This window comes from Anomaloglossus baeobatrachus, chromosome 6 (genome assembly GCF_048569485.1).
Source record: "Anomaloglossus baeobatrachus isolate aAnoBae1 chromosome 6, aAnoBae1.hap1, whole genome shotgun sequence".
NCBI lineage: Eukaryota > Metazoa > Chordata > Amphibia > Anura > Aromobatidae > Anomaloglossus > Anomaloglossus baeobatrachus.
In genome coordinates, this window is record NC_134358.1 from 251,560,837 (window position 1) to 251,574,531 (window position 13,695).

A 13,695-nucleotide genomic window follows, 5' to 3' on the forward strand; every position below is an offset into this window, starting at 1 on the left:
TCTCACCAGATCTAGCAAACGTAAATCATTCTCATACCGGTGAACCGGATGAGTGCAAAAGGACGGTAAGGAGATATCCTGATTAAGATGAAACGAGGATACGACCTTAGGGAGAAACTCCGGAATGGGGCGCAGCACTACCTTGTCCTGGTGAAACACCAGGAAGGGAGCCTTGGATGACAGAGCTGCCAGTTCAGACACTCGCCGAAGCGATGTGATCGCAACGAGAAACGCCACCTTCTGTGACAGGCGAGAAAAGGAAACTTCCTTCAGAGGCTCGAAAGGCGGCTTCTGGAGAGCAACTAGAACCCTGTTCAGATCCCATGGATCTAACGGCCGCTTGTACGGGGGTACGATATGACAAACCCCCTGCGGGAACGTGCGCACCTTAGAAAGACGTGCTAGACGCTTCTGAAAAAACACGGATAGTGCTGAGACTTGCCCTTTGAGGGAGTCGAGCGACAAGCCCTTTTCTAACTCCTATTGTAGGAAGGAAAGAAAAGTAGGCAATGCAAATGGCCAGGGAGACACTCCCTGAGTAGAGCACCAGATTAAGAAAATCTTCCACGTTCTGTGGTAGATCTTAGCAGACGTGGGCTTCCTAGCCTGACTCATGGTGGCAACGACCCCTTGGGATAATCCTGAAGACGCTAGGATCCAGGACACAAAGGCCACACAGTCAGGTTCAGGGCCGCAGAATTCCGATGGAGAAAACGGCCCTTGGGACAGTAAGTCTGGTCGGTCTGGTAGTGACCACGGTCGGCCGACCGTGAGATGCCACAGATCCGGGTACCACGATCTCCTCGGCCAGTCTGGTGCGACGAGTATGACGCGGCTGCAATCGGATCTGATTTTTGCGCAGTACTCTGGGCAAGAGTGCCAGAGGTGGAAACACATATGTGAGCCGGAACTGCGACCAATCTTGCACTAAGGCGTCTGCCGCCAGAGCTCTGTGATCGCGCGATCGTGCCATAAATGCCGGGACCTTGTTGGTGTGTCGAGACGCCATTAGGTCGACGTCCGGCACCCCCCAGCGGCCACAGATTTCCTGAAACACGTCCGGGTGAAGGAACCATTCCCCCGCGTCCATACCCTGGCGACTGAGGAAGTCTGCTTCCCAGTTTTCTACGCCCGGGATGTGACCTGCGGATATGGTGGATGCTGTGTCCTCCACCCACATGAGGATTCGCCGGACTTCCTGGAAGGCTTGCTGACTGCGCGTCCCTTCTTGGTGGTTGATGTATGCCACCGCTGTGGAGATGTCCGACTGGATTCGGATCTGCTCTCTTTCTAGCCACTTCTGGAAAGCTAATAGGGTAAGATACCCTGCCCCGATTTCCAGAACATCGATCTGAAGGGTGGACTCCTGCTGAGTCCACGTCCCCTGAGCCATGTGGCGGAGACAAACTGCTCCCCACCCTGACAGACTCGTATCTGTCGTGACCACTGCCCAGGATGGGGGCTATGACAATGAGGTGGGAATAAGCCACTATTGCAGAGAGTCCTCAGCCGTCAGGGAAAGGGAGACTTCCCTGTCCAGGGAGGTTGACTGCCCGTCCCATTGGCGGAGAATGTCCCATTGCCGTTGGCGAAGATGAAACTGCGCAAAGAGAACTGCCTCGATGGCTGCCACCATCTTCCTTAGGAAGTGCATGAGGCGCCTTAAGGGGTGCGACTGGCCTTGAAGAAGAGACTGCACCTCTGTCTGCAGTGAACGCTGCTTGTTCACCGGAAGCTTCACTATTGCTGATAGAGTATGAAACTCCATGCCGAGATACGTTAGTGATTGAGTCGGAGACAGATTTGACCTTGCCAAATTGATGATCCACCCGAAAGTCTGGAGAGTCTCCAGCGTAACATTCAGGCTGCGTTGGCATGCCTCGAGGGATGGTGCTTTGACGAGTAGATCGTCCAAGTACGGGATCACCGGGTGTCCCTGAGAGTGCAAGACTGCTACCACTGCTGCCATGACCTTGGTGAACACCCGTGGGGCTGTCGCCAGACTGAATGGCAGAGCTACGAACTGAAGATATTCGTCTCCTATCACAAAACGTAGAAAAAACGTTGGTGCTCCGTAGCAATTGGCACGTGGAGATAGGCATCTTTGATGTCTGCTGAGGCAAGGAAGTCTCCTCGAGACATTGAGGCAATGACGGATCGGAGGGATCCCATCCGGAACCGCCTGGCGTTCGCATGCTCGTTGAGCAGTTTCAGGACCAGAACAGGACGGAAGGAACCGTCCTTTTTTGGAGCCACAAAGAGATTGGAGTACAAACCCTCGCCCTCGTTCCTGAGGGGGGACAGGGATCACCACTCCTTCTGCTCTTAGAGCGTCCACCGCCTGCAGCAGGGCATCTGCTCGGTGGGGGGTGGGGCCGTTCTGAAGAATGGAGTCGGAGGACGAGAACAGAACACTGTCCTGTGCACGTGAGCACAATGTCCGTCACCCACCGGTCTGTGACCTGTGGCAGCTAAATGTCGCCAAAGGCGGGGGAGTCTGCCATCAACCGCGGATGCGGAGAGAGAGAGAGAGAGCTGAGAGTCCTGAGGAGACCGCCTTGGTAGCGGTTCCTCCGACTGCCTTTCTTGGGCGTGATTGAGCCCGGCCGGAATCTGAGCCCGTCTGAGGTTTTGTAGCCCTTTTGCACGAGGACAATTGGGACCTGCCGGAGCTTGAGAAGGACCGAAACCTCGACTGAACTTTTAGGACAGTATTAACAGGGTAAGTTGCAGTGCAGACATTGCGGGATTACGGACGCCTCTGCGGTACAGATGTCCCTGTGCTCAAGGCCAGCTGCGCAAGAACAGCTGAAAAAGTTAGGTTGCCTATACGGCTGTGGATGCCGGAGCAACCGACACGCCGATAGCTTCCTAGACAGATTTCAACCAGAGTCCATCTGTCTGTGAATGGCATCTTTAAGTGAAGCCCCATCTCCAGTGCAACTATGGCTCTAGATGCAAGCATGGAGATTGGAGAATCCACCCTTGGACCCTGGGTCCAGCGCTGACCACGTCAGGGGAAAAGGGATAACGTGTATCCTAAAAACGTTTGGAGAAGACGCTTATCTGGTAAGCGTGGTGTTCCTGGACTGCCTCTCTGAAGTCAGCGTGGCCAGAAAAATACTCAATATCTGTGTGAGATACTGAAAAGGGACTTCTCCTGTTCGTCTCCTATCTCCACTGGGGGAGCTGAGGGAGAAAGATCCAACCTTCCATTGATGGACGGTATAGGATCATTCCGTATGGCGTTACCACCCGGTGTATCCGGATTGAGAGCGATGTCAGTATCAAAGCCCTGAAGAGCTGCCTTTTGGTCAAGTAGATTGCCCATGGCCTGTCTGGACTGCAAGTCTCTATATTATGACTACTCCGTCCCTGTCCATGGACAGGGTTGACAGGTGGTTTCTTTGGCCACAACTAGTAGAGACCCCCGGCAGACGAAGTGCTAGAGACCCCGGCAGACGACGTGCTACAGGGGAGCATGCACACAATGGGACGGTGTCATGAACAGCATCCCATGTAGTAAAAACAGCACTGAAAATCTGTGTTGCTTTTTTGCCGCTGCCGACTAGCTATCTAGAAGTATATAGCCAAGATTGGTGACCGTACAGTGCAATGTATAGCATACAGGCATAAAGTACAAATGACCACTGCAGCACAAGCAATACAAGCAGCATAGAAGCCTGTGCCCTGGCACCCCTGCTCTTCTGCTGCTGTATACTAGCCATCTAGGGGAATATAGCCCAGAAGAGTGACCGTACAGTGCAATGTATAGCATACAGGCACAAGTACAAATGAACACTGCAGCACATGCAATACAAGCAGCATAGAAGCCTGTGCCCTGGCACCCCAGCTCTTCTGCTGCTGTAGACTAGTCATCTAGGGGAATATGGCCCAGAAGAGTGACCATACAGTGCAATGTATAGCATACAAGCACAAGTACAAATGCACACTGCAGCCCATGCAATACAAGCAGCATAGAAAAAAAACCTGTGCCCCAGCACCCTTGGTTTTCTGCTGCTGTAGTCTAGCCATTCCAGGAGAATATAGCTAAGACTAGCGACTGTACAGTGCAATGTATAGCATATAAGCATAAACACAAATGAACACCTCAGTCGTGCAATACAAGCAGCATAGAAAGCCTGTGCCTTAGCACACCTGCTTTCCTGCTGCTGATGTGTCGCTCCCCAAGCGGGCATATAGCGACCCATGCAGTTAAAAACAACACATGTACACACTGCAGTTATATTGTGGTCAGCACTATGTGTGCCGCTTACCGCCCGCCTATAAGCGGGTGTATGATCGCCACCGTCCTGCCTTAGTGCCGAAAGTCCGAGCTCGGACTGCAGTAATGGCTGCCGGCGTCTTCCCCAGCTCGTGTGAGGAGGGGCGGGCCGTGGGCGTGCCCCCAAGGCAGAGCGGGAATCCGGCGTCCGACAGTGTGCAGTGAGAGGGCTGGAGCATGTAAATAAGGCTCCAGCCCTCGGCGCTGCTGATTGCTCAGCGTCTGTCCCCTTCCCTGAGTGACAGGGAGGGGGCGGGAACGAAGCGGCACTAGGCCACAGAAGCCGGGGACTGGATTTATAAGCGCCGCCGCCGTAAAAGCGCGGTCGGCGCCCAGTCCCCGGCGAACTACAAGTCCCAGCCGCGCCGCCGCTCCCGGAGCGTCCGGCGCGGTAGTTCCCAAAACACAAAGTCACTCAGCAAAGCTGCAGTGACTGTAACCCATTACTGTCCCCGGCGCACTAGCACACCCAGCAAGTCTGGAGTGTGCTGTGCCTGTGTGTACGGGGATACAGAGTACCTGTAATGGTGCAGGGCCATGTCCCTGAACGGTACTCCAGCTCCGTATCCAGCAGGTTCAAATGGGTCTGTGGATGGAGCCCGGCGTCAGAGCTTTGAGGCCGGCAGGATCCCACTTCCTCAGAGCCCCTCAGGGGGATGTGGAAGGAAAGCAGCATGTGGGCTCCAGCCTCCGTACCAGCAATAGGTACCTCAACCTTACAACACCATCAACGGGTGAGAAGGGAGCATGCTGGGGGCCCTATATGGGCCCTCTTTTCTTCCATCCGAAATAGTCAGCAGCTACTGCTGACTAAAATCTGTGGAGCTATGCATGGATGTCTGACCTCCTTCGCACAAAGCTTGAAAACTGGAGAACCCGTGACACCACGGGGGGGTATAGCCAGAAGGGGAGGGGCCTTGCACTTTTTAGTGTAGTGCTTTGTGTGGCCTCCGGAGGGCAGTAGCTATACCCCAATCGTCTGGGTCTCCCAATAGAGCGCTGAAGAAATGCTTAATGGGTTTTCCGAAGGGCCATGAAAAAATAACTTATTTGTGGTATTCTTTGAAGCAGTGTAACAAACCATAATGTGATGCAACAGAACATCACCTCACAATTTAAAGAGGAACGGTCTCTTGCTCAAAAAAAAATTGAGTAAAAACACCTTGTAAAAATCCATGAGCTTCATTGCAGAGATATTCACGTGTTGCTTTTGGAGAGCAGTATGTGATTTCTCCTTACACTCCAACCGAGTGTTTCTTCAGTCTTTGGGGGAGTGCACTTTTACCTCCTCAAGACGCTGAAAAATCACAGCTCTGCAGAATCTGAGACGGCTAAACTATTATCAGCTGCTGAGCTGTGATTGGCAGCGTTAGGAGGGATGAGTGAAGGCATGCGCTCACAGAGAAGACTTTAAGCTGGGTTCACACTAAACGACAGCGACAACGACGTCGCTGTTACGTCACCATTTTCGGTGACGTAACAGCGACCTTGTAAGTCGCTGTTATGATCGCTGCTTAGCTGTCAAACACAGCAGAAGCAGCGATCATAACGTCGCTGTGTTACATGTTCAGAGAGCAGGGAGCCGCGCTTAGCGCTGGCTCCTTGCTCTCCTAGGTACAGTACACATCGGGTTAATTAACCCGATGTGTGCTGCAGCTACATGTCACAGTGCAGAGAGCAGGGAGCCGCGCGCACTGCTTAGCGCTGGCTCCTTGCTCTCTTTGCTACAGTATACATCGGGTTAATTACCCGATGCATACTGCAGCCACATGTCACAGTGCAGGAGCCGGCGCTGGCAGCAAGAGCGGAGGCTGGTAACCAGCGTAAATATCGGGTAACCAGGGAAAGGTCTTCCCTTGGTTACCCGATGTTTACGCTGGTTACAGCTTACCGCAGCTGCCAGTGCCGGCTCCTGCTCGCTTCATTTCGTCGCTCTCTCGCTGTCACACACAGCGATGTGTGTGTCACAGCGGGAGAGTGACGACGAAAAAATGAAGCTGGACATTCAGCAACGACCGGCGACCTCACAGCAGGGGCCAGGTCGTTGCTGGATGTCACACACAGCGACAGCGACGGGACGTCGCTGCAACGTCACAGAAAATGGTGACGTAGCAGCGACGTCGTTGTCGTTGTCGCTGTGTGTGACACCAGCTTTAGAATCCCCCAGTTGGTCTGGCAGAACAAAGAGTGGCAGAAATACAACAGTTCAGGGATAATTAACAGTTATTAACATAGGTTTTTTTTTTAAAGCACGTGACAAGTCCCCTTTAATGACATCAGAATTATAAATTAGACTGCAATTAGTGGAACCAGGTACACATCATGTAGTGTGTATTGAATCTTTATCTCAGGATACTAGTCTCTAGGTTTCCATGCCACAAATACAATTTTTCTTTAAAGTAATGCTTCTCTGCACTTACAATGAAGTTTTAAATTCTACCTGTACTGAAGATTTAACAAAGCGAGTGTAAGGTGACTGTAAGGCTATGACTGCACACTGCATCTTTTACTGCTCTTTTGGTGATATTTTGTGGTCACAAAGATGCACCTATATGCATGCACTTCCTTCCTCCAGCAAAGTCTATGAGATTTCTATTTTGCTGTCCACACTGGGCATCTTTTATTGAAGATGCAGCATGTCAGTTTTTTTGCGTCTTGTTCCTGCGTTTCTCACTAGTGAAGGGAGGACTGGCAGATCAATTCCCCGCTGACTTGGGGTCGGCGAGGGATTGATCCCTGGTATCTGGCCAGATGTCAGTCCCCATATATAGTCTATAGGGATCAGAATCCGGCACAAAGAGGAAGAAGCAAGCGCTTCATTCTTACCGTTTCACTGGCGCAGCTGTCACACTGCTTCCGCCCATTCACTTCCCGGGCCTCACATTACCTTCATTGAATATGCACTGCTTCCCCTGCCCACCGGCGTCTGTGATTGGTTGCAGTCAGACACGTCCCCATGTTTAGTGACTGTGTGTCTGACGCTTCCAATCACAGACGCCAGTGGGCGGGTCTATATCGTACAATGAAAAAATTAAATTGGCATACGGGCCCCCCTACATTATGATACCCAGCAAAGATAAAGCCCACTGCGACAAGTTGCAGCCCCCAGTTGTCTACTTATCTCGGCTGTGTATCAAAATAAAGAACCACATGCAGCAATTTTTTTTTTTAATTATTTAAATAATTTTTAAAAACAGCATGCAGTCCCCCCAATTTTGACACTCAGCCATGATTAAGCCAGACAGCTGAGGGCTGGGGTTCTCAGACTGGGGAGACCCATGGTTATTGGGCGCCCCTCAGCCTAAAAATAAGAGCCTGCTGCAGGCCAGAATTGCCGCATCCATTAGATGCGACAGTCCTGGCACTTTACCCAGCTCTTTCTGATTTCCCTGATACGGTCGCAATCGGGGTAATAAGGAGTTAATGGCAGACCACAGCTGACACTAAGCCCTAGATTAGTAATGAAAGGTGTCTATGAGACACCCCCATTACTAATCTGTAAGAAAAGTAAACAAACACCCAAAAAATCCTTTATTTGAAAAGAAAAAAAAAAGACAAAAAAGCACCCTCTTTCACCACTTTATTAACCCAATAAACATCACTGCAGGTCTGACATAATCCACACAAGGTCCCACAACACTTCCAGCACTGCTACATCTGAATTCACACCGAGCAGCCATAGAACAGGACCGCTTGCTGTGAGGTTCAGGCTGAAGTGAGCCGCGCAATCAGCGGTGACGCCACTCAGATGATTTGCAGTGATAGGTGGAAGACTGTGCGAACCTTCAGCTGTGGTTAACCTAAGGGATGTCACCGCTGATCGCAACTCAGTCCCTGCCTGAACCACATAGCGGGCAGTCATGTTCTTTGGCGCTCGCTGTGAGCTTCTGATGTAGCGGAGCTGAATTGTCGTAGGACCTCGTGTGGATTACGTCGAACATGCAAGTGCGTTTTTGGAGATAATAAAGGGGTGAAAGAGGGTGTTTTTTTGTTTTTTATTTCAAATAAAGGATTTTTTGGGTGTTTGTGTTTATTTACTTTCACTTACAGATTTGTGATGAGTGGAGTCTCCTAGACGCTTCCCATTACTAATCTAGGGCTTAGTGGCAGCCATTAACTCATTACCACGATTGCCACCACACCAGGGCAACGGGAAGATCCGGGTCCAGTCCTAGAATTGGCGCATCTAATGGATGTGCCACTTATGGGGCAGCTGCGGGCTTGCTATTGTTACGTTGGAAAGGGCCAAATAACCATGACCCTTCCCACCCTAATAATATCAGCCAACAGTTGTCTGCTGTACATTGGTTGGTTTTAGAAATATGGTGGGGACCAGACGTCATTTTTTGTTTTAATTAAATCAACTAATTAAAAAAAAAACGTGGGATCCCCTCTATTTTCGGATCACCAGCTGTTCCTGTGCTGGATAGGAAAAATGGGGAGACCCCATGTCATTTATTTTCTTTTACCAAAAAATAACAAAAAAACACCTGGCCAAGCTAGCTATCGCTCTATCGAGCTATTCCATTATTTCTATCTATTCTAGATGTTTTATCTGTCTCGATGTTCCTTCTATCTATTCTTTCTATTTTTCCATCTAATCTAGCTATTATCCTATCCTACCATATTTTGTTTCTCCTTTAAAAAACCCCATAAAAAACGCATTATCATAAACGTGGCAAAAACGCATGTGTTCTTCTATGCGTTTTTTGAGCCACAAGCTGCATTTCTGTGACCGCAGGATAAAAAGATGCACACTAGATGCACTAAGATGCAGCGTGTAGACATAGCCTTACAGCAACCTCATTGAGGATTTTAGCTTTCTAGGGACCACTGAAAAATGGGGAATAAGGCGGCTAAGGCTTTGTGCACACGTTTGCTTTTTTCCTTGCAGATTTTAATCAATACTGGAAGGAAAAAAAGCATCCCAGCAAAATCTTTGAGAATCCCTGTTTACTGCTTCTTTTTTCCTTACAGATTTTGTTGCTGAAAAAAGAAGCAGCATGTCAATTCTTTCTGCTTTTTTTTTCTGCATTTCTATAATCCACTGCAGTGGATTATAATCTGTCAATGCTGCACTCGTAGCACTGACAGTTCACCTCACACACAATGCATACAGCATTGTCTGTGGGGCTCTCCATAGCTCAGTAATCCGGGGCCTGTTATGGTGATGACCCTGGGCTGCCACGGCAGCGATCAGGTCCTTGTGATCGCAGTACAGGGACCAGATCACCAGGGAGAGGTAAGCGATTCCTCTACCTGCCTCCTGAATGCTGCGATCGCCTAGCGTTCAGGGGGTTAAACTACTGGGAGAGGTGCGGGCACCGCTCCGGGAAACTAGTCGTGTCCCAGTAGGAACATCAGCCGGAGACCCGGTGGCGATAACAGGGGAAACAGCATTCTGAACCCCCGCAATCTCCTTGACTAAAAAAATACATGATAAAATGCATATGAAAAAACATGCAAATGCAATAAAAAACGTGGGGTTTTTTTTGCTGCGTTTTTCCTGCCAAAACATGCTTTTTTATGTGCAGAAAACCTGCATACAAAAAAGCAACGTGTGCACATAGCCTAATTCAACTGCCGAGTTTTTCTTAATGCTGAATGAATAACTACGTTTACATAAAATAGGCACATTTAGAACAAACTAAATTTCGCTTTGTATGCAGAATACAGATACTTTCACAGGGTATATCAAGGTGGGTCTCTTTAGAATTCCCTCAGAAAACAGACACCTTGGATCGGGTCTTCTTGCCATCTTCTTCTGTCAAACTCCATCTAAAACAAAAGAGACAGGTTAACCAGCAACTTTATCCTTTTACAAGAAATTGGCAAAAAAATGCAGATGAAGCTGCATTTTTGTTTTCTCCTAGTGTACTACATGTACTTCTCATGTGTGCTCCTTTTCTTTCTTGAAACCATCACTATTACATTTTTTCTGCATAGTACAGCTGAATCCTGAGCATTAAACACATGCTTTCCCAAACATGTACCAGGCATAGCCCATCGCTCTACTATTGTATAACTTATCGTGGAAAGCAGTCATAATGGATCTGTTATAATTCAGCAGCATGCTGCTAAGTGATGGAAGTAATCAAACCCAATATGCTAGCACTTTTTAGAGTTTATCCAGAGATTTGTGCTTAAGATTTGTGTCAAAATGAATTAAACCATTTGCTTTGTACTAAATTTTTTTTGTTGCTAAATGCTTATCTACACATGCTGTCAAGAATGACCTTGTGAGGAAGATGAAGATGGTGTCTCAGCAAACCAGCCGTTGGGAGGCCTTGTCTTGCTTTCCATTTTCCATTCAGCACCATCAAGAGGAAAAGTGAGAAAACAGCACAAACATTAGTCAATATCACAACCATGAAAAATAAACACACTACACTGATATGTATGGGCATTACAAATTTATTTGGTATTGTAAAAGTCAAGAGCCATGGGAATCTAATCATCGGTGACCTCTCACCATATACAGCATACATAACAAACCACAGTCTACTATTGAAATAAATGGATCAACTATTAGTGGTACTACCCAATTTATCAGCTATGATCCAAAGTAAATTCTTTAGAAATGGCTACAGATAACCTTGCTCACAAAAGACTTTATTATCTAATGATGCATACTGGAAACATACAGATATCTGCATGGATCACTGAACATGCAGGAGAACATCTGTCACTGGACACTAAGTGAGTCTCAACAATTTATTCAAAAAGGAACATCATATGTAGACATTTTTTTTTTAACAAATAGTTTCATTTACAAAAGAAATAAAAAGGTAAAGAAGCAATTACCGCTTATAAAAAGCAGCTGCTTTGCTCAAGAGTGGAGAGTTTATTCCTGTATTGAAAGACAACAATCATGAACAACAAAATAAACAAAAACATTTTGTTTAGAACCTACTAACAGCTTAAAGGGGCTGCCCAGGATGGGGCAAAATTCTGCACTATGTGACTGTACAATCGCACGCTGTCAAGATTCCCCTGTATTCCAGGTGTGAGGGGGCAGCACATGTGGACTAGTCGGCTTCTCTCAATAGAAGAGATGAGAGAAGCCAGATGAGTCTAGTTGGCATGTGAGGGCCCACTCACACCAGGAAATCGTGACAAAATTCCAGGTATGAGAGGGCGGGTACAAGGGTGATTTGCATATTTGCAGCCACATGTGGACTAGTCAGTTTGGCTTCTCTTAATAGAAGAGAATTGAGAGAACTTGATGGGTCAGTCTAGTTGGCATGTGAGGGCCCACTCACACCAGGAAATCGTGACAGAATTCCAAGTGTGTGAGGGCGGTTACAAGGGTGATTTGCATATTTGCAGTCACATGAGGACTAGTCAGTTCGGCTTCTCTTAATAGAAGAGAATTGAGAGAAACTTGATGGGTCAGTCTAGTTGGCATGTGACAGCCCACTCACACCAGGAAATCGTGACAGTATTCCAGGTGTGAAAGGGCGTTTACAAGTTGATATGTGGTCAAATGCGGACTAGTCAGGTTCTGCTTCACTCAATAGAAGAGAATTAAGAGAAACTTGATGGGTCAGTGTAGTTGGCATGTGACAGCCCGCTCACACCAGGATATAGTGACAGTATTCCAGGTGTGAGAGGGCATTTACAAGCTTGATATGTGGTCACATGCGGACTAGTCAGGTTCAGCTTCACTCAAGAGAAGTAAATTGAGAGAAACCAGATGAATCAGTCTAGTTGGAGTTGGCATGTGACAGCCCGCTCACACCAGGAAATCGTGACAGTGTGCACACCAGATGCTATCACATTTCAGCAGTCACAAAGTCACTGCAGACTTTTGTCCCAAAACTGGGGATTTAGTAAAATAAGAAAAACCCCTTTTGTGCTGGTAACAAACACATAAGTACATTTTATTCGTCTGAGGTTTTTTTTCTGTTTTTTCTTTAAAAAAAAAAGCTCTGTTTTTTAGACATGGAAAATACAGAACTATGCTTCAAATTTCAAAGGAACTACTGTAGAGGTATGTTGTAGGTTTTCCATTTAAGCTAATAGACTATAGGGTAAAAATGCATACAAAACAGAAAACAATTAAGAAACAGTACACTGAAGGCGAGCCCCTTCCATCAAGTGCACACGCTCCACTAAAATCAGATGGAGAGAAAAAATTTGGATTGAGCTACGACAACTATCGTCCAACTTAAAACATTACAGACGAACAAATAGTAAGTCACTGTGAAACATGCAAGAGCAGAATGTTGCCACGCTTTGTTACCAAATGTGTATTTGTCAAATATATCTATATATATATAAACGACATCTTAAAACACCAGCGATGTTGATGGTTTGGCTTACCTTCAGTGTACTGTAAGCTGTACACAACCTGCTTTATCTCTGCAGGAAAGCTCAAGAAGGAATATGCCTCCCTTCGGCACTGACTAGAGCAAGGGCATGCTGCTGAGGCCTGCGCACACAACCTAGGAAAACGTGAATATAAACAGCATTTATGCTGGTCTTCCAAAACAGAATTTTTAAAAAAAAAAGAAAAAAAAAAAAAGAGCCGTGACTGCTAAAAATGAATTATTACATCCAAACATTATAATGCAAGTTGGTTTTGCCAAACATAATTTTCAATGCAAACTGTATTAGCACTGAGTATACAGTTCTGCCAATTTACAAGCATTTCTATTGTGAAAAAAGTACAGATATCACAATTTTTCAGACAGGTCATTGGAAAAGAAATAATAAAATAAACCCTTGGTTTTAATTCAAACAATACAAGCTTCCTCAACTTTGCAAGGGAAATATTTATATGTTTATATACATTAATGAGCTGCCGTGGAAGGTCTTCAGTCCCCGTGTGAACTATTCAAACCGTCTCCCACGTTTAGATCTTTTCTTGAATGAAAGGATGCTGAAGTGCTTGATTGATGCTTATTCGCTTAGCCGGGTCCAGCATTAGAATCTGATCCAACAAGTCTTTTAGCTGGTGAACTTTTTTCCGCTGGTCTTCAGGTAGCCTCTGGCATCCAATCAGATCAGCCAACAGGTCCTTAGTTGGGTTAATCGTGCTCATGACAGTAACTTTCTCCTGTGAGACATAAATTAGGATAATTATTCCCACTAATTCACTAAATTAGTAGCTTAGGTCGATGTACTGTAGCCATGTAAAATTATGTCTTCACTTTAAGCTGCTTCGCAGGAGATAATTCACTACAGACTTTAAAAGGGTTTCCCATGTCGGCCATTTATTACTTATCCTGTGAACATGTTATAAAGTCTGAGAGATGAAGGTCTCACTCCAAAGTGATGGAACAGCGTCGATGGCCTAAGACAGCAGGGCCTGTTCTCGAAATAGGAGGGAGTCTCCAATGTGAAAGCCACAGCTATCAGACTCGTATGGTATATCCGGATTAGAATACCCTTTGCCAACACAAGGT

General features: G+C 47.1%; 1 protein-coding gene across 1 annotated transcript in view; it reads right to left on the bottom strand.

Annotated features, from left to right (window-relative positions):
* The window catches only part of PRP4K (pre-mRNA processing factor kinase PRP4K), a 153,371-nt gene that overhangs the window by 10,715 nt on the left and 128,961 nt on the right, over positions 1–13,695 (bottom strand). The window contains 2 exon segments of the mRNA XM_075314795.1: positions 10,021–10,580; positions 11,090–13,346. Of these exon segments, the coding sequence (XP_075170910.1) occupies positions 13,143–13,346 (204 nt within the window). The 3' untranslated portion in view covers positions 10,021–10,580; positions 11,090–13,142.